The sequence below is a fragment of the Furipterus horrens genome, unplaced genomic scaffold (assembly GCF_987537825.1).
Source record: "Furipterus horrens unplaced genomic scaffold, mFurHor1.1.pri manual_scaffold_4, whole genome shotgun sequence".
Lineage (NCBI taxonomy): Eukaryota > Metazoa > Chordata > Mammalia > Chiroptera > Furipteridae > Furipterus > Furipterus horrens.
This window is the reverse complement of record NW_028327174.1, coordinates 175,121,912-175,148,915: the sequence shown is the minus strand read 5'-3', so window position 1 is coordinate 175,148,915 and position 27,004 is coordinate 175,121,912. Positions and strand designations below refer to the sequence as shown.

General features: G+C 39.9%; 2 protein-coding genes and 1 pseudogene across 2 annotated transcripts in view; 1 reads left to right on the top strand and 2 right to left on the bottom strand.

Annotated features, from left to right (window-relative positions):
• The window catches only part of DCAF10 (DDB1 and CUL4 associated factor 10), a 41,378-nt gene extending 29,496 nt beyond the window's left edge, over nucleotides 1-11,882 (bottom strand). Inside the window, exons 1-2 of the mRNA XM_090274442.1 lie at nucleotides 11,258-11,882; nucleotides 1,154-1,267 (exon numbers count right to left, since the gene is read on the bottom strand). Coding sequence (XP_090130568.1) covers nucleotides 1,154-1,267; nucleotides 11,258-11,808 — 665 coding nt within the window. The 5' untranslated portion in view covers nucleotides 11,809-11,882. The remainder of the gene's footprint in view (nucleotides 1-1,153; nucleotides 1,268-11,257) is intronic.
• Nucleotides 11,883-19,555: 7,673 nt separating this feature from the next.
• Nucleotides 19,556-26,751, top strand: EXOSC3 (exosome component 3). The gene is made up of 4 exons (XM_090274441.1): nucleotides 19,556-20,138; nucleotides 20,849-20,998; nucleotides 25,127-25,278; nucleotides 26,306-26,751. The coding sequence occupies exons 1-4, from the start codon at nucleotides 19,818-19,820 to the stop codon at nucleotides 26,505-26,507; spliced, it is 825 nt and encodes a 274-aa protein (XP_090130567.1). The 5' UTR covers nucleotides 19,556-19,817; the 3' UTR covers nucleotides 26,508-26,751.
• Nucleotides 22,718-23,997, bottom strand: LOC150013411 (lysosomal-associated transmembrane protein 4A-like; annotated as a pseudogene).
• Nucleotides 26,752-27,004: the final 253 nt, after the last annotated feature.

Genomic DNA, 27,004 nt, shown 5'->3' with positions numbered 1-27,004 from the left:
ATAGCTTCATCAATTCTGTGTCATGAGTCTGTGTCTTGGTGATCTGCTAAAATCTATAGCCCCAGGTAGTTAATAGCTTTTCCGCTTTTCAGCCTTTTATAAATGGGACAGATATTCCAACCAAACCCCTGCCTTTATGTAGTAGTGCAGGTTTCTGCCTCACATGAAACACATTAGCACTTTTGATTCCTGACAGGAGCCGAACGACTGTATGTCAGTGCCAGACTTAAGTCCAGCGGGCTTGTGGTTTAAATCCAGCTGATAACTTTGTGTCTGTGTCTAATTTCTGAACCACAAAGATGTTTATTGTTGTTTCACAGCCTGGGTATATCTTTTGTGTTATTTAATCTTTTGTTCTGTGTTTGGAGCACAGGGGTTACATGTCATCTTGACTAGAAGTAATTTCCACATTTTGTTTTGAAATTAAAAGTAATCATAAAAATAGTAAGATCTTTTACATAAAGTTTAGAAAATAGAAAGTTACTCATAATCTATCCAGTCTAACTCATCCACTCATTTAGCATTTTAAAATATTTCCTTCTAATCATTTTTTTCTGTATTATGTCATATTTGAACAATTTTTATCATGATTTTAACCTATATTATCCCAAGCATTTGTCTATATTGACAGGTAGTCATTGTGACCATCATTTTAATGACTGCATATTAATCCACCAAGATGTTCAACTGTTATCTACTTCCCACATTATTGAGAATTTAAGGAGCTTCCAACAATGCTATAAAGAAGTTCTCTGTGCATATGTGCTTTTTCCCCTCAATAGTGTGAATTTAGGGGGTGGTGGTGAGACAGGCTTGGTAATAGGACTGCCATAATTCTACGCAGATCATTAGCCTAAAGGCATTACAGGACTATTTAATACTGGCTGAGGTTCCTAACAATGACCCTAATATATGACGAGAAAAAAGAAAACCATGTGGAAGTGAAAAATGCATTTTAGAAAGATTCCAATTCAAAATAGTTAACTGTAAGTTTTGTAATTAAAGGGATAAGTTTCACAAGGGGTAAGATTCACAATTCACAAATGTGTATCATCTAGCACTGCTGGACAAGGCATTATACACATTTTCACAAACTTCCAAGAGTATTTTTGGGTCATACTAATAAAGTTCACTTTTTCATCATAATACTAACCTGATATTATTTACACAGTCTTCATGAGCTTCAGAAAGTGTTTTTATGTGCTTTGATGATATAGGGTCAAAAAGCAGAACTTCAGTCTGTTCACAGGCAACTGTCAGCACTGACCTGAAAGCAAATGACACATTTCTCGTTTAGTTTTCTTGCATTTGCTGGTTATTGATACTCATTTATTTATAATTACACAAAGTATAAGTGAATAGCTTCTTTTTGCCAATGTTAGCAGCAAATGTTTAAAATATTGACACTGTCCATATTGGCATTAGTAGAAAATGGTACTCTCATATATTATGGTGGAGTATAAACTGGTACAGTTTATGTTTGGAGAGTACCAGTATCTATCAAAATTTTAAAAGTGTATATTTTTGACTCAGCAATTTTTTCTGGGTATCTAATCTAGAGGCATAATCATTCATAAATACAAAGAATATATGCTTCATTGTAAGAAGAAATAAAAAAAAACCTAAATGTACATAAAGAAGGAACAATTGATTATATAAGTCATGGTACATAATACTTTGTAACTTTTGAAAAGAAAGGGATAGCTTTACATGGATATTATAGAAATGAGCTCCAAAACATGTTTTTAAATGAGAAAGTCTGGTTGCATAGATGAGGCAACTCAGAGGAAAAATAACTTATATAACAAAATTATTTATTTCTTTATTAGTATATATTAAAATGCATGGAAAAGATCTGGTCTATATCCTACTAATTAAATATAGTCAAACAATCTTTTCCTTACAGTTTTTTAGTATTGCCTCTAGTTTCAACCCTTCCCTATTAAAAAGTTTTATTTTCATAAACCTTTTACAAGCCCCATTTTGATTTCTAAAAATCCACTGTCGTTTATTGATTTTGATTAAGTCTAGTTTTCTTTGGGTACTGCTCTTTCAGATTCAGATCTAGCAAATGAAATTCTGCACCTCTGAAACTGCAGGTCTTCCCAATTTATAATTCTAATAATAAGTGGAATTTTGTACACTTAAGCTGAAAGTGCATCATAGAATTTCAAATAGTCAAACTTTTGTATTCAGAAAAAACTTTTTAGATAAAGTTGGAGAGGGAAACAATCTACTAAATTGAAATCTTTCCCATATTTGGTAATCATAAAATTACCTATTAAAGGGTGTCTGCATAAACACCTTTTTTTGAGGTAAGTGGACTTTAAAAATTTAATATAGCTGAAGGACTTCTGTGCTAGTTGATCACCATGAGCAAAACATATTCAAATTAATATCTATAATTTTAGAAGATGTATATATTCCATTTCTTTTTGTTAGTCAGAAGAGTCATGGAATGCACTTTTCTCTTTTTGTGCATAAAAGTAAATGAATCAATGGTTCTGGAGTCTTAACCTTAAACACTGTAAATAAGAAATCTATAAAACAGATAGTCATTGTTTTGTTTTAATCTAGTTACAGTCTATTTTTGTACATGGCATGACTTGTAACTTTTTAAAATGCATATCATTTGTCCCAATATCAAAACCTGCACTTTTCTCGTTGGTTTGAAATGTCATCTTTATCATATGTAAATTGTTTTTGTACTTGATATTCTATCCTATGCACTGCCCCCACACCAATTTAATTTCTAAAAGTATATTTGATACATGGCAAGGCTAGATACCATCACTGCTTTATAAGTATTTTGTGGGGGGGGGCTAGTATTGTGCTTTCTCTTCCAAATGAACTTCAGATATAGCATGTCAGATCCTACTAAAACATCTTATTGATATTTTTATTGAGATGCACTGACTTTAAAAATTCAGTAAAATTTATATCAGACAGAATTGTATCATTCCATTAATAATGTACATACTTTTCCACATATTCAAGATTTTGTTAGCAAGAGTATCCTAGCAATTCCTGGACCTTTGAACATCCTTATACATTTACAATCCACTTACCAAGTTATGCACACACACACACACTCATCTAGATGTGGTTTTTATTGAGATTGTTAAAACTCTACAGAAAAGTTTGCACAGAATTCACATTTTTGCAATATGGTGTCTTCCAATCCTTGAACATGGTATCTCTCCATTTACCATGGAGATTCTCCATCTGGACCATGCCTACCTTTCGTTGGATTTATTCCTGGGTACTTGACATTTTTTGATGTTTTTTAAAATTGTGCTTTGTTTGTTGCTGGTGTACAGAAATGCAACTGATCATTAAAATATGTATCCGGGGGGAGCAATGGGGGAAAAGTGGGACAATTGTAATTGAAAAACCAAAAAATAAAATTAAAAAAAATATATGTATCCATCAGTATCACTATTTTAATACTTTATCTGTAGGTATTTTAGTTTTTCTTTGTTGATAATCACATCATCTACAAACAATTGCTTTTTTCTCTTTTAATATATTTTTTCCTTGTGGCACCAGCTGGAACTTTCAGTACAATGTTGAACAGAAATGTTAATATAGCGGGCACTCTTGTCTTGTTCCTGATCTTCAAGAATACATTTACCATTTCATCATTCAGTACAATGCTTGCTGTACGGTTTTTTTGTTGCTGCTGTTGCTATCAAGTTCCTATTATATGGATTAAGAAAGGTCTCTTTCTTAGGTCTACAACAAATTTGCTGTTTCTTTTTTCATTAATACTATATACTAAACTGTATGAAACACTTTCCAACATGAATTGAAGTTATATTTTTCCTTTAAGATGTTAATGTAGTGATTTACCTTAACTTCTTTTCTAATGTTAAATCACCCTTTCATTTCTATCATATTACTAGATTCATTTGGCTACAATGGTGAAAACTCCCATCTCTGGCTTCCCTCTTTTTGCAGATCTTGGCCCTGCAATTTCTTCATTGTCTCAATCCTTCAAAGATTTCCAAACAAGGTTTTTCTATCTTACATTAAATATTTTAGTTTCTCTAGTTTTTAAAATTAGTCTCAGAGAGTTGGTCCAAACTATCTACTTTGCTACTTCTGGAAAGCTACAAGCTCTACCTTTTGCTTCTGAAGTTATACCACCTTTTTCATTCTTAATACTGTTTATTTGAGCATTCTTTTGATCAATGGTTTTTTTTCAATTTTATTTGTCTTTTCAAAAACAAATTTTTCTCTCAGTTGGGCAGTGCAACTGAATTTTAAAATTTCACTAATTCTGTTCTTTGTTACTGAATTTCCTTCTTTCTCCTTTCTTTAGATTTTCTTTGCTATTATTTGCAGATAACTATTCTTTTTCTTCAGATGGATACTTAATTTTCCTTGTCTTCCTTTCCAGTTTATTAAAACCTATAATTTCCTATTAAGAACTGTTTTTTACTTATATATATCCCGTAAGTTTTTGAGACATGTGGTATTTCCATTATTATTTAATTCTAAATATTTCTAATTTCCATTGTTAATTCTTCTTTGGCCCATAAATGCTCCTTACCTTGAAAACACATGAGTTTTTTTAAGTTATTTTATTGTTGTTTTTTATTTATAGCAATCACACTGTACTGAGAAACTGTACTCTATGATAATTTTTTGAAATATGTGGCCTTTTAAGTAAAAATTTTATAAATTTTCCTTGTGTGTTTAAAAAAACAAACAAGAATTAGGTAGCTGTTACATATAGTGAAGTATGATATTCAAAAATGTTTAACATTCAGCCCTGGCTGGTGTGGCTCAGTGGATTGAGCACCGGCCTGCAAACCAAAAGGTCACCAGTTCAATTCCTGTCAGGGCACATCCTGGGCTGCGGGCCAGGTCCCTGTTGAGGCGCACAAGAGGCAACCACACTTGGATGTTTTTCTCCCTCTCTTTCTCTCTCCCTTCCCCTCTCTCTAAAAATAAATAAAAATCTTTTTTAAGAAAAACATTCATTAGTAATATAAACATATGAATAAAATTCAAACACTGTCTTAATAAACTAACCTATAGATTATAAAATCACTTGCCAAATTATATTAGTTGTAACTCAAATTGTTCATCAAATGATTTTAGTAACTTCCAATCATTTACTAATTTTTGTAAATTGTAGCCACAATATTGTTTGATCCAGATGTCCTTGTCTGAACCATGGACATAAAAAATTGCATAAAGCTCCTCTAAGAATTTCTACATTAAATAGGTAGTCATTACATAACTTGTAGTCTTGATAAGCCAAAAAAACCCAAACATCACTATTAACATCAACAGAATTGTTCACGGGGCTGAATCCTCTTTCTAACTTTTGCTGAAGTAACAGTAAACATATTAAGTTATTTTTAGTCCTTATAATGCTTGCTCTTAATTTTGTATACTCAATATATATTCAATTATATTAATAACTAAGTCACAAAAGTAATTTATTGATATGTCATATTTAATTATATTAAACTTAATCCCTTAGCCCAGGAGAGAGGTTATGTAATATGCCAGTTATGAGCATAAGCCAAGGTACAAATTCTTTGTATATCACCTTTCTGCTTCTCAGTTCCCTCAACTAAATGTATCTGGTATAGAGATTTATGCTGATAGTCATTTTCATTAATAAAATGAGTGTTATTAATGCCTATGATGGGCTGATATCCAGTGGATTTTGGCAAACTTATCCCACTAAATAATGGTGAAATTCAATAGGAATAATAAAATTAGGGATCTGCATCCCAGGAATCATTTATCCATAAACCATCCCCTTAGACCTCAGTCATCTGCTGTAGATTCTATCCTGCCTTGGAAGTACACAATATGCCAATTAATATTTGAATGGTGCCTGCAATAATACTATTACTCTCATTTCACTGTTCTCTTCATTTCTCTGGATCTCCCAGAGGCTGCAGTTCTCATTAATGACCATGTGAATGTGGGAGAGTGCCTGATTAAGATAGGCAGTCCCACACTAAGAGAAGCCGAATGGTCAACTGGGCATTTGCCTATGGATTTGTTTTTTGTGTGGGGGAAAGTACCTGGCATGGGTGAGGAGCAATTAGAATGGATGCGGATAGCTCTCCAGTGAGATGTTTGTTCGCAGCTTGCTGTGCCAGTTCTGAATTCTTTAGTTACTATGTAAAAGGTCATTCTGGGAGGTCCCATGGAAGGTGCTGAAGCACTTAGGAGGGCACTCAGTGGGCTTGCGGCAGTAGTCATTCAACTACTATGGACATATATCAATATTTTAACAACTGGTACCACTGAAACAATGTGTACTAGCTGAATATCAGGCCTAAATGCAGCATTCTACATATACCCTTTACAGCAAGATTTTAAGTAATGTTTATATCTTGTGTATCCTTTTTATGTTTATATTTGTCTGATTAATTGAAGTACACTATGATGTGTGGGAAAATCTTCCCCTATGATAAATCTGTCTATTTTCTCCTTGAAGTTAACAATTTTTGATGTATATATTTTAAATCTAAAAGAATTAAGTTCAGAACTGTTTTATCTTCCGGGTGAATTGAGCTTTTTTATTATAAAGTGACCATACATTTCTAGTAATTTTTTCCCCCTAAAGCTTATTTTGTATGACATTAATAAAGCTCACCAGATTTCTTCTGTTTAAAATGTGTTTGAATAATCTTTCTCTATCCTTTTGAACATTAGTACCTCTATATTTATTATTTATTAGTAATATATGGATTTATTTTTAGTCATTCTTTCTGCTTTTTATTTATTATACCTTTTCTATTTCTTCTTTCGGAATATTTTTATTCCATATTTTTCGTCAACTAGTCCGATGGTTGCCTTGCAAATTTTAAAATGCATACTAGCTCTGGCTGGTGTTGCTCAGTGGATTGAGCGCCGGCTTGCAGACTGAAAGGTCAGTGGTTTGAGTCCCAGTCAGGGCACATGCCTGAGTTGCAACACCCTCAGTTGGGGGCGTGAGACAGGCAGCCAATCCATGTTTCTCTCCCATGCGCTCTCTCTCCCTCCTTTCCCCTCTCTCTAAAAATAAATAAAATATATATTTTTTAATTCACACTAAACTTATAAAAGCCCCAAATCAATATATCGTCATTCTCCCTCCAAAAAACATAAAGAATTTAGAACATCCCCTCATAATTTATATGCTATTATCTTCTATTTTAGTTCCATCTTTGTTCATCCCAAAAGACAAAATTAGTTTTACATATATATTTTTCATTTTCTTTGTTTTTCTTTCCTTCTACCATCTCAGACATTCCATTTGAAAACATTTTTTTTCTCTCTGAACTTAGAATTCTATTATTAAAGGTGTGGTGGCAAATTCACTCAGTTTTGCTTATGTAAATAAGTATTTATTCCATCTTCCTTCTTGACAAGAGCAAAGAACCTATCTTTGCTTAACACAGACATCTAAATTGGCAGGTTTTTTTCCCCAGCATACTAAAAATAATCACCACTGTCCTCTTACACTATTATTAACGACTAATTGCCTTTATAGATACTTATTTGAAGGTCTTTTTCTCTGGCTTTTAAGATTTTAGCCGTGGCTGGTGTGGCTCAGTGGACTGAGGGCTGGCCTGCAAACCAAAGGGTCACCAGTTCAATTCCCTGTCAGGGCATGTGCCTGGGTTGCAGGCCAGGTCCCTGGTTAGGGACATGCGAGAGGCAACCACACATTGATATTTCTCTCCCTCTCGTTCTCCTTACTTTCCCCTCTCTCTAAAAATAAATAAATATCTTTTTAAAAAAGATTTTATATTTGTTGTCCTGAAGTTTTATAATATGTCTAGGGAGGGTTCATACTTGGGAGTGTTAGGCTTCTTAGATCATGGCTTAGTGCTTTTTTTCAGTTCTGGAAAGTTCTCAGCTATTATCTCCTCAAATAGGTTTTTGCCCCATTATCTTATCTATTCAATATCTCACTTTCTTCAGGAACTGACCAAATATATGGTATGATTTTTCTCTCTATTCACCATGTCACTAAACCTTCTTTGTATTTTTAATCTTTGTTTCTCATCTACATTCTGGATAATTTCTTCACTTCTATTTTCCAATACATTAATTCTCTCTTCAGCAGTCCCTAATGTATTCTCATAGAGGAATTGTTTGAGAAGGTCCTCCATATTATTATCTATCTAATCTACCAATATTATTGAATGTCCTATTTCAAAATGTCATCTTAGAAGGTAATACACTTATTTTGACAATATTGCTATTCTTTAAAACATTTTAGTATTTCTTTAGAAATTATCTTCTAATCTATGTATCCTTTCATTTATTTTTTAGGGCCAAATTCTAGTCCAGTCTCTATTAAATTTATACTTTTAATTATTACCTTCAGTGTCACCTTTCCTTCTCTGTACTGAGAAGTCCTTGTAAGTGACAGTGGTTATGGTACCTAGTAAGTTGATTTAACTCATATATCACTGAAGGATATAAGAAATTATCTCATTTAACACAGATGTCATTTTTTTTCTAAAAATTATTTTCAGTCCTATAAAAATTTGGGGTATATTAGATGTAGTAAGATACTAAAAAATAAAACTCTAAACTATTTTCATCTTTCACCTTGACACAGACAAAAAAGAATAGCAATATGCAATGTTGGCAAGGGTATGGGAAGACAGGCACGTTCATATGTGTCTGATAGAACTGAGAACTGGTATAGTCTTCACAGAGAACAATTTAATAACAGGTATCCAAAATCTTCATAACCTTTAATTCATTTCAGAGATTTACCTTAAGGACATAAATATAAAATATTTATAGAGGTTTTATTTAAACTAATAAAAATGTTAAATAATGTTGTAGAAATAGACATAGTAACATAGGTAATTCACAATATATTGTATTAAAAAAGCAGCTATAAAACAGCATCATTCCACATTTAAATAAAAATAAACCATACACAAAAAATTTCCTTGGATAGCCAGTTAATCTCTGGGATCATAAGTTTTGTTTAGTTTCTTTTTGTTCGTTTACTGCCTAGGCTTTCTACAATAAGTATATATTAGCTGGGTAATTAAAGATTATTGAATTATTTTGTTTTAAGGATGAGAGTGCCTAACCACCTTTTACATAAATGTTTCTATGGGAAAATGTAGTCCACATTCAAACAAGAACTATCAGTAATATACTTCTCATTCTAATATTACTGGCCAATGGAATTTCTTCTTCATAACTCATTCTATCCCTCTCACTCTCTACCAAAAAACAGAAATGGCTCCTTTTGAAGGCCTGACAGAATAGGTAGGAGGTAGGGAGGAGAGGAACTAAATGTTTATGAGGAACAGACTCACGATATTTTGGGACAAGACTTAAGAATAGTGCTTGGTTAAAGGAGAGGACAGGGAGGTTCCATGAATAAACTTCAGCAAAATAGTTTCTCTCACCAATTTTCCCTATATTCGATAAACATTCACTGCTAAAAGTTCCACCCAACTGCTTTAAGGAGATCCCAGCACCAAGTATAATTAAGAAGCATTTGCATCAGTGAAATGGAATAGGTTGTACCTGCTCACTGTGACTCCAGATTCTGTTGCTTTGCTCCTTCCTCAGAATAATTTAGGCCTTCCTTTAGCAAAATATTTTTGTTTTGCTAATATATGGTCTTTCAGCTTCTCTGACATGATATGCTGCCCCTCCAGTCACACACAAGTCCTTTGACATATCAGTTTCTCCATCTGAAATACAGTAGTCCCTCTCTATATCACGGTTCACTTATCACGGCCTTACTGTATCGCGGGATTTTTAAAAATATATTTAATTATTTATCGTGGATTTTTCACTACATCACGGGATTTTGCAGTACTGTGTCCATATGTTATTAAAGTTATGTAGGTTTGAGAGTGTACAATATGTTTAAGAACATAAGTAGTGTTTATAAAAGTGTGAAAAAGGTTAATAAGGGACTGGTTTTAAAAATATATTTAATTATTTATCGTGGATTTTTCACTACATCACGGGATTTTGCAGTACTGTGTCCATATGTTATTAAAGTTATGTAGGTTTGAGAGTGTACAATATGTTTAAGAACATAAGTAGTGTTTATAAAAGTGTGAAAAAGGTTAATAAGGGACTGGGAACGGTTTATAAGTGTAGGAAAGGTTTCTAAAGCCTTAATATATACATACATACTAAAATAAATGTAAGGTTCCTACTTCGCGGATTTTCACCTATCGCAGGTCTAGAACGTAATACCCGCGATAAGTGAGGGAATACTGTCTGTACTTCCATTCCCTCTCCAACCCTATCTTAAGTAATTTGTCTTTACTAATTTCTCTGATCTTCTTTAAGTGTCCCTTTCTCGGGAAAACCTCAAACACCCCACTCTCACTTTGTAAATATACATTATGAGTTATTTGGTATGGTTATTAACATTTAGTTGAACCAACTGGTCCCAAGCTCAATGAAAGTGGTGCCATTAGCTAGTTCTGCATATCACTGCAACCTCTGCATCTGGAACATAGAGGTGGTCAACAATTATTTGCTGAATGAATGAATGAATGAATAACTAAGCAAATGACCAGAAATCAAGAGGCTTTGATTGGATAAGAGTTCTATTAATTATGTGGTCTCATGGTGGAACTGGGTGTAAATTGTTTCCATTGATTGTTGTTAAACTTGTTCGTGTACTCACAAAAGTTTTAAAAAGATATGTTTTGAAAACTGGCCCAAAGTAAATCAAGGGCAAACATTTAATCAGCCAGAAAAAGGCTGGACCCCCTTAACAGAAGCATGTAGTCTAGCCTGGGAACTTCATAAATGCCCTACATCATAGGACACCTCTTGGCAGTGTCTTAGCATCTTACTGGAGCAAAGGAAGGCACACTTGTCCCCTCAGGGCAAGTCAGGCACAGGGTACAGGGCACCTGCAGGCTTCCTACCCTTGACACAAGCTTAGATGAGAAAACCGCGATCGTTGGGTGACAAGGAAAGAACAGGCATTTATTCAGTGTTTTTACTAAGCATTTACTGTATGCCAGAAGACCCTGGTTGTGGACTGGCTCCGACAGACCCTCTGGTGCGGATTTAGGCAATTCTAGAGTCTGGGCGTCCTGAAGGTGAGCAAATGAGGCCCCGGGCGGCCTACCTTAAAGGGTGGGATGGGGCCTCCACAGCGGAAAGTGCCCGGGCATGAAGGCCAGAGGCCCCAGATGGACACGCACAGCCCGGCCCGGGAGCGAACCCTGGGCAGCCAAGCCAGGCGGAGGCGGTTACCCGCCCTCCGAGGGGCCGCACTTACCCGTCGGGCGAGTACTCGAGGTTGAAGACGGCACCGTGGGTGCGAGTGCTGAGGTACACCGAGTCCGCGGGATGGATGGAACCATAGAGGTTGGTCATGGTGCGGAAGTTGTCCCGCGCCGGGTCCACGAACAGTCCACGGCCCAGGCTGCGCTCTCTTAGCCACCCAAAGAGTCGAGCACCAAGGCCGCCTAGGCTGGCGCTGAGGCCGTGCTGGCCCCAGCTCCCGGCCCTGCAGTCTGGCGCGGGTCTCCGGCGCCGCGGCGAACACTGTGACGGCTCTCCTTGGGCGGAAGCAGCAGAGGACGCCAGATCTCCGGGCTGCCCAAGCTCCCCAGCGCGTGCGGCCAGGGACAGCGAGGGGCTGCCAGGGCTGCGAGGGCTCCCGGGGGGCGACGCAGGAGGGGCTGAGACAGCCGCGGGCTGTGCCTGCACGGGCGGGGCAGGGAGCTGCCCGGCAGCTGCCTCCGGTCCCGTGTATGATGCCGGATCCTCAGCCCAGGCTCCCGGCGCCTGGTCCCCTCCCGGGCTGCCTGGCCCGAAGGGAAACATGACCAACGCCCCGACCCCGGGCTGCTGCCCTGCAGGCCCACACCTCAGCGCTCCCACTCCCGCCGCCACTTCCGGCGCGCAGCGGCCTAACCGCGCCGGCTGGGAAACCTGCGCCGCCCCTCGGCCATCATCCGCCGTGGAATGCGGAAGCGGAATGCCGAACCACCGCGGTGTGTGCGGAGCAACTAGCTATTTGTACGTACTACTGAGGATTCCCAGGGCGGGGGTTGTATGGGACAACTGGCGTCTGGGCACCGCAAACAACAGCCAGTCTACAGTTGTCAGTGACTGTGACTGTGTGCTTGGGGATGCGTGGGCCTGATTAGTCAAAGAGGCCGGGTGTGATTGTGTATTGTTGTCCACCTTAACACTGAGATCAGCGAGGGGAAGAAATTGCCATAGTAGGTGCGGGTCACACGGTGAGTGGCATAGTGTACTGCCTGCTCAGCCTGGCAGTCCATGGACTCAGGTAACTTCTGCACTAGAAAGCCCTGGCCTGTACAGGATGACGAGGCATACTGGTAACTTGAATATCTGCCCAATTCCCAGCTACTGCACAGTAGGTCAAGATTTGATCAAGGCCAAAGCCTTCCTCTCCGAAGGAATGAGCATGTAGATCCAGCCAAGAGTTAGAGACCTGAATCAAATTGTTAGAGAGCGAAAGGGGTTTCTTTCACATGGCACCTTGGTGTAAAACCCAGCAGCTAGTGTTGAGGAAAACAGGTCTTTATTTACAATATTCCAACCTGGGAAGGGCAGTGAGCACTTCAACTCAGAGCCCTGTTCTCCCACAGGACCCAACACTTGCCTTGTTCCCCAAAAGGCTATGAGCCAAAAACATGCCCAGAAGTTCCCCATCCCTTATCTATCAGCTGTCTCCTTCAGGATCTGGGGTGAGATGTCACCAACCTCCATATAGCAGTCCAGGAAAACATGTGCCGTGTTGCATTAGATCATGCATGATTCTTTCTCTGCCCTTTCAAAGCCACATGTTGCTCTCTACCTCCTTGCAGACTGCGTGGAACTCTCCCTCTAAAATGGCTGCTGCCTTATTTTTAAATCCCTGACTATGGCCTGTGACACAATGGGCGTGGTAACTGGTTCTGACCATTCACAGAACGTTGCGCAGGCCCTGTATGCTCTTTCCTCACCATTCTATGGTCAAAACCCCTCCCATCTCCTTGGGGCCTTGGAAGAACCAAAACCATTTGCATAACTAAGGCACTGGCTACCAGCCATAGATATGCAGAGGCACCTTAAAAGTTGTCCCCTTCCCCCATTCCCAAACAGCAGGCTCTGGGGATTTGGGGCACCCTGCTCTGTAACAGAATCAACGGATCCCAGGATCAACCCTGCTTACATCTGCCAGGCAGGGCATGGAGGGCAAGGCCCTTCACTACTGCTGTTGAAGATAAATACATAGAACTCTGCAGAGAAGGGTTGACAGGAGCTGAGTGTTTCTGAAGAAGGGAAGGAGAGCCTTCAGTAAAGGAAAGCTTGAGGTACAAGGTAGGGTACATATAGGAACTGACAACTCTTCTAGGTCTTGATCAAGAGCTGGGCTGTAGAAAGCTTACATTTGGTGACCAAGGGAACATTTGGAGGATCTTTGTAGAAAGATCTCTCTGGTGATAATAGATCTGAAGGATTGGTAGGATAGGAATGAATTTTAGAGAGGGCTGAACATTCATCAGGTGTTCCCACCATAAAGTTAGTAGTTATTCAGCTCTCCTGTCCATGAGCTGATGAAAAAAGGGGCTTAAGAAGCAAGTGTTCTGAGTTCAGAGAAGATCAAGGCAGGCATTCTTCTGGAGATATTCCCCATGTTGCCCCCACAGAGCAGAAGGAGTAGAGGTCTGTCTTATGATTAATAATGTCCCTTAAGACCCACAACTTCTGGCTGCAACAAATACTTAATAGAGGTCCTCTGTTTGACCCCCAAGTATGGCCAATGGCTAAAATTTTATGGTCTACAAAGCTTTGACCATGGCACATCACCAATGTTAACTTTTTAAATAAGTAAAAGAAAATTCAATTTTAAAGGTTATATATTCCAAGGTATTTAAGTTACACTTCCAACAGAAAAACCCAAGCTCTGTGAGAGTTTGTGCTTGCTCAAGACAATCAGATTTCACAGTTTAAGCAATTCAAAATTAAGACAAAATAGCTCCCAAACCGAATAAGAACTCTTCACTGACAATTTAGATAATCTAGAGAAGCCAAATGGAAACAAAAACATTTTGTGGACTTACATGTACTTCTAGCAGTTAGATATTGATAACGAGTCTTGAAAAGTTAAGGTAGCCACAAACTTAAGGCAGTGGTGATTGTAACAACACAGAACAAGTCATTCAGCAATGCCAGGGTTTTTTTCTTATGATTCTGCTTAAAATGTGAATGCTTACTTATTACAAATAATTTTTACTAAAACCTCAAATAAATGACCATGCTTTTATAACCCATCAGTAAACAAACAAACAAACAAAAAACATACATTGGAGGTTTACCGAGAAAGCACTAAAGACAGAACTACTTTAATTGCACCTATACCTATTTACCCACTGCCTTTGAGGTTCTTTAAATACAACCATTTTAACAAGGAATTGACCTCAAATCACAGTCTACAAAGATCAACTTCTATTTAACACTATTTTTGAAAGCAAAATTCATTTCAACCTAAGTTCCTGAAATTCAGAGATATCAGTTCATCAGAAATGCCTAAAGAATTCTCAGAATTCCTTGGCTCCTAATGCTCTTTTTAGATCACAACAACAGTAAACAATTGGCAAAGGTTTCCCCTAGGCTCAGGTATCACTGTCCCTGGATACCCCCAACACTTAAGATGTATCTCATTAAGCAGGCAAGAAGCAATATACTAATTCTTCCCTATCCAATGACTAGATGTTTTTTAAAAAATGCTTCCTGCCCAGACTGGTGTGGCTCAGTGGATTCAGTGCTGGTCTGAGAACCAAAGGGTCGCCAGTTTGATTCCCAGTCAGGGCACATGCCTGTGGTTGTGAGCCAGGCAACCACATATTGATGTTTCTCTCCCTCTTTTTCTCCCCCTCCCCTCCACCTAAATAAACAAATAAACAAGTAAGTAAAAAAATAAATAAGCAAGTAAATAAATAAATAAAGTATTAAAAAAAGTAGAACTTCTCAACTGATGTCGTCTGATAAAACATGCCCGAAATGTAAACAGTGGCTTTTATATTTGGGGGGCAGGCAGCAAATTCACTCCTGATGTCTTTGACATCATTGGTTCTGTCCATCAAATAGAATTCTTCCTTAGGAACAAGACTGACAAAATGAACAAGGCAGCTGGACATGGCATAAAAAACTGAAATGGCAGCTATATCCCAGGCATCTTCTTGGTTGAAGGCATGCACCTTGAGATCTTTGAAATGGTCATACATTATGTCATCAGCTTGCGAAATAGCAAATGCAAACTCCGGCACTGTCTTTTCCCAAGCAGGGTGGTCAGATTTTCTTCAGTCTACACAGACCTGCAAGGAAGCATACAGTCAGAACAGAATTTCTGTTCATCACAATACAGCCAATAAAACATAAGGCCTAATGAAATGGGCATTAATGAAAAGAATCCAAATTTAAAGTAAAAGGGCAAAGGCAGGGCAAAATAAACTTTCCAGGTGGATATCTTGATTAAGTCCAATGGAATGCAAACCTGGATCTCTGGCTCAGCACCATTGCTACCAGAAAGTCTTCTTTACTCTAAATACAAGCACTTCTTTTCCCTCTAAACTTTACCTATGGCACCAAGACTTAGAGACTCTCAGTACATAAGGACCCCAATCCCAACTCTTTTATTATTAGAAAAGTGAAGTTCAGATAAATTATCCCTTTACTTCTCTAGGAAGTAGTGTTTTTATTACCATCCCCATTTTATTGGCAAAGAAACCGAAGCTCAGAGAGATGATGTATCTTTCCCAACGTCACACAGCTAGAGACTGGCAGAGCTGGGATCTGAATCCAAGTGTGTTGGATTCCAAAGACTATACTAATAATCATTACCCTTGCTGAATGAAAATACTGGAAACCACTAAATACCAAAAAAAAAAAAAAAAGAATAGTTCAGGAAACCATGGTGTGACAATACACCCTACGGTCGCTAGAGAGGCAATGCCTGGGAAACTAATCCTGGATAAACAAAAGTCTGGTGATTAGGCAGAAGGTTCAGCAGAGCAAACAGGATGATGTACCTGTCCTGAGTTATCTTCAGGCTAGCAATAGAGGCCCCCAGGGAACAGCTTGCAAGGTCTCCACTCATGTGGGGTCAGGAGGGAAGTTTGGGGGTATGAAGACTGATGACCCTCAACCTCAAGAATTAATGTGGAGACCAGATGTTTCTGTTCTATGGCCCAGAGGATCAGGAATTTCTCTGTAGGGATCAGTAGGTCATTGTAAGCTTGGTGACAACCCCATGTTCACTGTGTCATTACCCTCAGTCCATTTCTCTGGGAAGAATTAGCGTGACCTCTGACACCCAAGGGAACTGACTTCAGATGAGGCAAGGCGAAGGTAAGTGTTGGTTGGGGGATAGAGACCCATTTTACAACTAGTCTTAGTGGGAAAGAGTAGGTGGAGGCAATTCCGAGTGGGAGGCAGACAGGCCCAGGCTTGGGGCCAGTGGCAAGAAATAAAAGAAAACCTACAAAACTTGTTTGAGCCCATTAGGAACAATTAGTGGATAGACTAAATTCACACTGAAAATGCACAGTATACTGTGGCAGAAAGTGTGCAAGCTTTGAAAATGAACTGTGTCACATTCTACATTCTAGTTGTATGCCCCATGTTAAGTTATAGCTCTGAACCTGAAGGATAAAATGGTTATAATAAGGCACAACTTAGAAGGGGAATTGTGTGCATTCAAGAGAACATATGCCAAGTATCTAGCACCAGGTCTGGCACAAAGCTGGGGCTCGCACAAAGCAGGTGGGCACAGTTATGGGGCCTGGAAGGTAACTCAAGCAATGGGATGAGCTGGAAGCATGTGTTCCCATGAGCTGGAGGTGTGTATTCCCTGTACCTGACAGTGGCAGAGGCTTTTCCCTTTTCTCAGGTCTGAAGAGGCCCTGAGACTTGCACAGGGAGGTGGGCATTAACCTGGTCAGAGAGCATTGGGTTTTTTCGGTACACCCTGTCCTAGCAATGTGGACAACCACACTGGATGAGCACCCGTTGGGCCAGGCTAGTCACCATGATTAGTTCCTTTTCAGCTTTGCTGAGCTGGCCTGGGGAGGAAGAGTCAAGGAGACTTGTCCATGAGCCCAGAAGAACCTAGACAGGCTCAGCCATATTTTAGCAACAGTTGTGCACCCACGTATGCACCTATGCATTCACTTACACGTTCATTGCCAGTCCCTTGCTACCAAATACCCTATTTTATTTTCTTCATGATACTTAACACTTTTTTACAGTCAACTTGTTATTTTCTTTTGTTTAGCTGTTCATTGTTTTCTCCTCTCTAGAGTATGTTTGAAAGTCTAGGCATTTTTCTGACATGTTCACCACTATATCTCCAGAGGAGTAGTTGACATATAGGGGTTACTTAAAAAATGTTGAATGAATCAATAAATTCAACAAATACTTTCTGAGGCCCATTAGGTACTGGGCAACCAATTTTTAAAGAGGAGGAAAAAGAAGAGGAGAGATGTCCTAACCTCAGGAGACCTACTATTTGGGGATAGACAGAAGCAGAGAAGGAGGGAATCCATTTTGGTCCCTGGCACCATTCTGGGAGCTTTACACATATAATGTCATTTAATCCTCATGGCAGCTCTGCAGAGTGGGCATAAATACCATCTTCCTAGTAATTCCAAGACTTTGGGACATTTAACTACTTTGTTGAAGTTTATGAACACTCTTTTATGGCAGAACTCAGATCTGAATATGGGATCTGTCTCTTCCCACTAGGATAGAGAAGCTGTAGAAACTAAAAGATAAGGCAGACAGCACCCTGTATGCCACTGGAAAAGGACAGATGAAGAAGCCTGTGGGAGTTCAGGAGGAAGACTCATCATAAGTGAAGGCAGGTCAGATGGACTATGAAGGAAAGTTCAGATTCACAAAGCATGGAGAGGAGAAAAAGCATCCCAGGGCACAGTAAAGTGTGAGCAAAGCTAGAGGAGAGATGTCATGAAACCCGGCTGTTGAGAGTAAAATATAGCCCACTTTGACTCAAAGAGACTGAACATAAAAAGGGGCTGAGGGAAATGAGGCTGGGAAGGCAGTCTGGTATCAGACCATTGGAGTCATTGTGACAGATTGTCTCCTAGCACCTGTTTACCCCACTTACTTTAATAATAAAGTCCATTAATTTTAGCCACATACATAGCCATACAGCATCCCTTGCAGCTAGATATGATGATGTGACAAAGTTCTCATCAATGGGATATAAATGGAAGTGGTGGTTTTAACTTCCATGTCACGACCTTACAAGAAAGGGGTGCTTGTCCACCAATGCTCCATTATCCTTCATAAGGGATATTGATCTGTAGTTTTCTTTTCCTGTGTTAGCTTTGGTTTGATACAGATTAATACTGGCCTCACAGAATGAGTTGGAATGTGTTCCCTCTTCTACTTTTTGAAAGAATTTATGAAGAACGGGCATTAATTCTTTAAATGTTTGGTAGAATTCATCTGTGAATCCATGTGGCCCTGAGAAGACTCTGCTTCATTGCCGTTAGCAATGAGTTTGTTGATCTTACAACCTCACAAGACCTTGGGCTAGTTATCAATGTATGGCTATTCAGTTCTAAACTCATCTTTCACTGCCTGCTCTGAGAAAATGGATCTGGGCCTTTAACATAGTTTTCCTTTGCTATGTATCATGAAGATAAGCTTTACAGGTAGAAGGCTGTGTGGAAGCATTGCAGGAAGAATGGGTTTTGCTTCCTGGCTCCACCATGCTCTCTGGTAAACTCTTGCATCAGGGCAGCTTCAGCCACCAGTTTTCCCTAGCACCCTATCCAGCAGTTTTACAACATACTTTCAGGTGACACCTCTCCAGGAATAGCTTTCATCAGCACCTTCAAAGTGCCAGCAAGTTCTGGAGGGTCAATTTCTAGCAAGTTCTACTGGCACTGATTCTTTCCCAGGCACTTCTTGCCATTTAATGAGCCATGGCCATGTCCTCTCTAACAAGGTCTCAGTCAGTTCTTCTAAGGGGAAGAGGCTCTCCTTGGGTGCTCTATCTCAGTACTGGGATAATGCCTGGTCTTTATAGCTGCTCTTTCTATAATCTTTAAAGCTCTCTTTAGTTCTTCCTAGCCAGAATTCTTTGTGATTAAAAACATCTGTAGCAAGTAGATGCTCATTTGTACAGTGATAATTCTGATCATTTATAATTAAATCCTTTACTTGAATAAAGATATTAACATTCCTTCGATGGACTCTTTTGCTATTAATTTATGTATATAAATCAGCATGTAGTTAATTTGTAATTTTTAGAAACCAGTGAACTAAAAAAAAAAAAAAAAAAATGTTAAAGATTCACTCAAATAGTACTTCTCCTGGCCCCTACCTTCCTCCCTCCATTTCATAGTCTGTCATTTCAAGGCTGACACTCTGATCAGGCTGTTAGAGCAACTGTAACACTTGGTGTTCTCATATAATTGACCAAGATCAGTTCTTAAAATCTGACCGAAAATTTCTGGAGCGCCTCAGTTCAGTCCCCATTGTTCTCACGGAACCATTTGTGCGAGCGCGTGTATCCGACGGTGCGACCCCAGACACCGGAAGTAGAGGCTCTGGGCTAGACGAAGGGTGAGTGCTTCTCGTACCCACCTGCCGACCGACTGCAGGGTAGGCAGCTGGCTAGAGACAAAATCACAGCCACTTTGCGGGATCCGCCTGCCCACGGGGATCAGGCTTCAATGACGTAGGCTCAAGTCAAACAGACAGCTACCGCCGAAAACGGAAAGCCTTGGGCGGGCTGGCGATTGGATGCGGTACCAGAAGCGGAAGCCGGAAACGTCGTGGCTCCGGGGATGACTGAGGCGGTGGCTGCCGCGGCCGAGTCCCTTGCGGGTGGCAGGGCGCGGGCAGCGCGCACTGTGCTAGGTCAGGTGGTGTTCCCGGGTGAGGAGCTGCTGCTGCCTGAGCAGGAGGATGCTGACGGCCTGGGAGGTACCGGGGAGCGACCACTGCGCCTGAATGCCGGCGTGCGCTCCCGGGTGCGCGTCGTGTGCGGTCCGGGCCTGCGACGGTGTGGTGACCGTCTGCTGGTCACCAAGTGCGGCCGCCTCCGTCACAAGGAGCCCAGTGGCGGTGGTGGCGGAGTTTACTGGGTGGACTCGCAGCAGAAACGGGTGAGATGGGACTCTGGAAGGGTGGTACGGCCGTGAGAAGTGGTATCGCAGCCCAGCTCTAGGTGTTCTTCTTCGAAGAGACGGGAGACGGGGGGTGGGGGGCTCTGGAGCCCTATCTTACGTCTAGCCTAGAGCCACCATGTCTGTGCTTACTTCTGCGTCTCCTTGCGAGGGACTGGAACGTGGCTAGACGAGGGCGACCAGGAGATAAAGGAGTGTGGAACGTGGCCATTGTCTTCAAAATGCGGAAGATCGGGGATAACCAGGCTTTTCTTTAGAGGCTCGATGAGTGGATGTCACAGGGAGCTAACGTTCTCTAAGAATAAGTAAGAACTTTCATACAGGGAAAATTCTCTTAATGAAAGGGTCTTCCGTATTTGCGAGGACCCCTGTGCAACAGCACTTCCCGCAAGCAGAAGCTAGGGTCGTGATAAGGCTGCTGAAGAGGTATGGAATACCAGCTCAAGTGGACAGACTATTAGAAACTGTAAACCTGAGAGTTTTATAATTTTTATTTTACTGAAAGTGGAGTATGATCAGGTTTGTTGTAAGATTTGTATTAAATTATAAACTTGGATTTCAGAATATTCCCTAAATATCTCCAATGACAAATGTAATGTAATAACCATTAAGGACTTGCTGAAGCTATCTCACAAGATACTTTGGAAATGATTGTCATTTATGGTTGTTCTTTCATTATTTCTTTGTAGTATGTCCCAGTGAAAGGAGACCATGTGATTGGCATAGTGACAGCTAAATCTGGTGATATATTCAAAGTCGATGTTGGAGGGAGTGAGCCAGCTTCTTTGTCTTACTTGGCATTTGAAGGTGCAACTAAAAGAAACAGACCAAATGTGCAGGTAATGATGGGAAACTGGTTTCAAAGAAGAAAGCATCCAAAATTCCTAAGCTTCCCTGAATTGTCTCCAAAGCATGACCTATTTTCCCAGTTTTATAGGATGATCTCTGAGCATCTATATGATCACTCCAGGCTGCAAGAGTTCATTTTGTTGCTTCAGCTCTGGGACCAGAGTCATGTACTTAATGTTACATTTGCTATGTTGTGGGTTGTTTCATCTCTACTGAGTTGAAAGTTTATATCTGCTCTCTCCAATGTTATCTGTTATGTCCATATTCACTGGACAAGGATCTGAGCCATTGGCTTAGGGAGGAAGGAGGGATAAATGGTACAAATTGCTTTATCAGCCATCCATCCGTATTGACTGTAGGTCCTGGAACCGGCATCTCATGACTTCAGTCACATCACTGTTTCCCAAAAATCCCTCTTTGGAGCTGACAGAAAAGTAGTCTTGTTTCCTCAAGTTTTCTGTTTGGGCTTTTCAGGTAGCATAGCCACACTCTTCCTGTGCACCCAAGCCAGAAATTTAGTGCCTTCTTTGCCCATTCTCACTCACCTTTCATGTGTCTTTTGTTACTTAATTTTATTGATCTTATTTGATTCTGTCTCTAAGTCTACTCCTGCATCTCCCTTTTGCAATTTCAGGCCTTAGGAACCTCTTGACTGGAGTTGGTCAGTTACCTTATCATTAACATCCCTGTCTGTACACTTTTAAGCCTCCATCCAGTCTTTAGAGAGCTGACAGCCTCACACACTCTCCTTTCTTCAAAGTCTACAGCTTTCCTTGGCATTATACCCCTATTCTTCCCTCATCCATAATTACATCTCCACATAGCTATGCTTGAAGCACACCTAACTATTTAATAGCACTACTGAACTCACAATTTCTTGCCCTTATGGTTTGCTCATGCTGTTCCTCTTACCCCTTTTCAGCCTGAGGAACACATACTCATCTTTTAAGACCCAGGCCAAATACCACCACCTCTGTAAAACCATCTCTAATCTCCCATCACTTTTTTATTTTTTATAACTGCTCTAACAATTAACTAGATTTGGCTGTGAATAAAGTTTGTTGTTTATATGGACACCCCCATTGTCCACCAAGACCAACTGTTTCTGAAAGGCAGAGAATGTTTTGTTTCTTTCTAGTTCTTATAGTAACCAATTTAAAAGGGACTTAACAAGTTTACTCTCAATTTCTTTAGTTTTATCATTTTTTTTCCTTTTAAGAGATTTTTTAAAGCATCTTATCACAAAGATGAAAACACATACAAATTAGAAACATGCAACCGTCCTCTTCCACAGTCAAGTTAAAATGTTACATATTCTTCCTGTTTTCATAGGTGAAAACTTCAGATCCTACACCCAGCTCACTCACCCTGAATATTTTATTCATTCCTCCTGAATGTATTCAGGGCAGCGAATAACCAAAATGCAAACTATTATATAAAGAAAGTGCAAAGTTAAAAAAGAAAATGTGTAGAGAACACCCCTTCCCACCCCCCAGTTAAAGGCAAACAGTGGTACTTTGCTCTTGCTGTAGCTAGATTGTCTTGAAACCTACTAAAATGTAACAGACTTAACAAAAAAAACCTGACTTAATAATGTCCAAAAAGCTTGTGTTTGAAAATAAAGCTTAAACAAAGGAAAATGTAGTTTATATCAAAAAAGTTTGAAGATCCCTGTATTGCAGCATTCTGTAAAATAAACAAGACAAAAGGCTGGAATAGGGTAGAATATCTTCAGGCTGGTATGTAAGGAGGTGGTGGTTCTTTTTCAGGCATCTTCACTGCCATTTCATAGGTTGGCAGAAGATACTGTGGAGGTGCTTCAAAGGCAGGGTACACAGCAATCTCGGGTGTGTTTCTGTTGTTGATGTATTTATAGCAGTTCCAAATTGCCCTGGCTGGTTTAGCTCAGTGGATGGAGCGTCGGCCTGCGAGCTAAGTGTCGCTGGTTCGATCTTCCAGTCAGGGTACATCAGAGAAGGAAAACTCTGACACCAAAAAACCTCCGCTGCCTTGCGGCATACCTCTTCAGGGGAAAGGCTAAGGGAGTAAACCCCGACAGAAAATCCGGAGCCGGAGTCCCTAAGGCGGTTTGATGTTGTAGTCAACACCGGCAACTCCTGCGGCGCACCTGAACCCAAGCTGTATCGACTCCGTCTTTCCCTTGGACCCTTCAGCTGCGAAGAGAGGGGGGGTCTGCTGCATGGGCAACAGCAGACCCTCCGTATTACCCTGCCCAGGCTCTGTAGCTTCAGCTTCATGGGAGAGGACACTCCAGCGTCATCGCAAGATGTCGATTCGACACGGGAGGAGACAGATACCGTGTCACTCCCGAGTCGGACTGCACAGCCATTCTCGGCGGTGCAGATAGACTCTTAAGAAGCTACACCATCGTCTCTCGAGACGAACGGCTGCCGACGACGAGCAGTTCCAAACATAGTTGATAAGATAAGCCTTAAAAATGATGAACGAGACGAGGAACAACAGAACAATGGACATGAGGCAGGTGGAGTCCAAAGCCAGGAGGTTATCTTTATAGGGAAAGTCAGGTAATTGATCCAGATATTCTTTGATTCTTGGCAAATAAGAGAACTGATAGCTACCAGGCAACTGAGGACAAAGTCAAAAAGCTGGTAACAAAGAATGGAATAAGCCAACCCACTTGATAAGAAATTGCTCCATACACCAGCATTGAACTGATTATAAACATAAGAACAGAGACCGCAAAAAGAACACAGGGATTTTCTGCCATTCTCTCAGACGAATAGTAATTGCCAGTGACTTCATACTGAATGTGGACAGATGGCATTGAGTTTGGATGAGTTCCCTCTACAGTCAGCAAAATTGCCATCAACAGGTTTACCACCATGTGCCAGGTCCCCAGGATGATCGTCCTGGTGTGGACATGGCAGCAGCCGCAGCACCGGGTGCTGTAGAACTGGTCGCTGTGGCTCCACTTGAAAGTCATGGACACCATTAGGAACCTCGCAGGCCTTGTTCTTGGCCCGGACCCTGACCAAGGCTTTCCGCCCAACGGTTGAACCCGGCAATCTCTGTCACTGTGTCCAAAAGCAAAGGACACATCTTCAATCCCGCCCCTGACCCAGGCCCCTGCCTAGTTTCATCATTTTGAAGTTCAACTCCATGAAGTTTTAAAGTAAATCTTGAGTGGAGAAGTGTCAGTGAATTACCATTTTTCCATTTTGCTTTGAATAGTATGTATGCATGCTAGGAGTTTCTTCTATCCATCAATCTTCCATAATTCTCTTAGAGCAGCGAAAGTTCTACATAATAGAACTTTCTGTGGTATGCTAATGTTTTCCATCCGCGGTGATTAGCGTGGTAGCCCCTAGCCACAAATGCCGGTTGAACACTTGAAATGTGGTTAATGCAAGTGAGGAAATAAATTTTAATTAATTTAAAAGTGAGTTTAAATATAGTATTCCCTCACTTATCGCGGGTATTACGTTCTAGACCCACCCTCACCCCCGTGATAGGTGAAAATCCGTGAAGTAGGAACCTTACATTTATTTTGTATTTATATTTTAAGGCTTTATAAACCCTTCTCACACACTTATAAACTGTTCCCAGTCCCTTATTAACCTTTTCCACACTTTTATAAACACTACTTATGTTCTTAAACATATTCTACTCTTAAACCTACGTAACTTTAACAACATACATATACAGTACCGCAAAATCCATGATATAGCAAAAAATCCACGATAAATAATTAAATATATTTTTAAAGCCCACAATACAGTGAGGCCACAGGAAGTGAACCGTGATATAGAGAGGGACTACTGCAACTACATGTGGGTAAATGGCTACCCTATTGGGCAGTATAATCCTGGAGGGTATTTATTTTCTGGCTTTGAGATAGCTCCCAGTTTAGGGAGTTCCCGGTGGGTAAAGGGGGAATATTAACATGTTAATATTGCCCTCTTTTTATTTAAAAAGTCCCAGCTCCATGGTGACTGAGAATCCTGGGGTGTAGTCAGTCTGCTGGCCACAAAACTGTAGGGAGTTGGCATTGCTGCCCAAGGGAAAGAATGAGTAGTATAGCACCTATAAAATGGTTTGCTCATAGAAAATGAACTGTTTTGTAATTTTCATTGCAGGTTGGAGATCTCGTTTATGGACAATTTGTGGTTGCTAATAAAGATATGGAACCAGAGATGGTTTGTATTGACAGCTGTGGACGAGCCAATGGAATGGGTGTGATTGGACAGGATGGTCTGCTTTTTAAAGTGACTTTGGGCTTAATTAGAAAGTAAGTCCTGATGCCTTCTGGCTTGCCTTTTATAATTATACTTTCTCAGAAAGCGGACTACTCTTTGGGATTTGGATTCTTTGTAACAGTATGTGAATCACCTCCAGAGTTAAAGAAATCAGTATACATTTAAGCATGGTTGTAAACTTATGTATTTAGTCCCAACTTCTCAGTGTGAATACCTTGAATTTAGATGTAGCTGGTGGTGTAGTTTCTGTTGATACGGAGTCTGGGTTTTTCTCCCAGGTCTGCTTATAGCTGATATACTCAGCCCAAATGTAAAAACTAGCCTCCCCCCCCCCCAAGTCACTTGAATACAGATGTAATTTACAGTTGTACAAAATCACCAATTTTCTCTAATAATGCTAGCCAGTGCAGCTAGGCTGATGTGACCCTCAAACTTATGCAAACATTCACAGAAGGCTACTGCAGGTCTGTCCTGGTAGATTTAATAGTTCCCAAAACTGTGCCCTATTAAAAGGGTTTTAGTTCTAGATTCTAAAGTTCAGAGCTACCTTGCATAACTCTTTGCTACTTATTCTGCAGATTTGGAGAATTAGGTCAGGTCCTTAGAGAAGCATGTTATTAACCAAGCAGCACTCTTATGGTTTGACAAGAGTATGCTTCTCTCCAAGTAGTGAATTTAATACCAGGGATTTACTTACATGGTTAGGAAAGTAAGTTTAAGGTATTCTTTTAACACTGTAGATAATAAAAAAGCTAGTTTTAAAGAATCAGAATTAAGGTGCTCTGGCAATGTAGGGGAAGAACTTCATACATTTTTGTTAACGTTGGTGAAAGAGGGTGATTTTTTCTTTTGTAGAGGATAGCCCACTGCTGTGACCTCTGACACACTGATAAGTATAATGCTTCTAGAAGAAAAGGCACAGCACATGTGCCTGGTTCTTGGCATGGTGGTGGGGCTTTTAATTACTATGGAGAACTACCTAGAAAAGGAGCGTCCTAAAGGAAAGTCAGGTCACACCCTTCTTTATTAAAATTTCATTTCTTTCCTTTTTTTCACCAGGCTGCTAACTCCGAACTGTGAAATCCTACAGGAATTGGGGAAACTCTACCCACTGGAGATAGTATTTGGAATGAATGGGAGAATATGGGTGAAGGCAAAAACCATTCAGCAGACCTTAATTTTGGCAAATGTTTTAGAAGCTTGTGAACACATGACGACAGATCAAAGAAAACAGATCTTCTCCCGATTGGCAGAAAGTTGATCTCTGTGGATTTTTTAGGGTCAGTTGAGCCAATAGACTATGAGTTCCCTAGGGAAAAATTTTTTCAGGAGAACCTTTCCCTACTAAATCTTCAGAAGACAAGATATTGTCTTATTAGAGTCTTAAAGATAACATTTTTATAAGAAAGTCAGTGGTTGCCACCCATGTTCTTGTGGGTGAGAAAAATCATTATAAGTTAATGGGTATTTTTTGTTCTTTATACAATAAAGTTTACTAGAAGTTAGTATTATGGTTTACTTGGTGTTAACTTCCTTAGTTTTGCTAGAGCAGTTTCTGTAATACTCTGGAAGTGAGCATTAAAATAATGATTATTTTCTGATAATAGTAAAACATGTTTATCAAAGAAAATGTAGAATACATAAAAAGTATAAAGAAGCAAACAAAAATCACCTGTAATCCCATTATTTAGTGGTATGTAATAGTTAACAATTATCATGTGTTTACATATGTATTATTCCAAGCATTTGCTTGGATTA

Coding starts and splice junctions, on each gene's coding strand:
- EXOSC3 (XM_090274441.1), top strand. CDS start 19,818: ATGACTGAGGCGGTGGCTGCCGCGGCCGAGTCCCTTGCGGGTGGCAGG. Junction 20,139..20,848: donor TGGACTCGCAGCAGAAACGG/GTGAGATGGGAC, acceptor ATTTCTTTGTAG/TATGTCCCAGTGAAAGGAGA. Junction 25,279..26,305: donor ACTTTGGGCTTAATTAGAAA/GTAAGTCCTGAT, acceptor TTTTTTCACCAG/GCTGCTAACTCCGAACTGTG.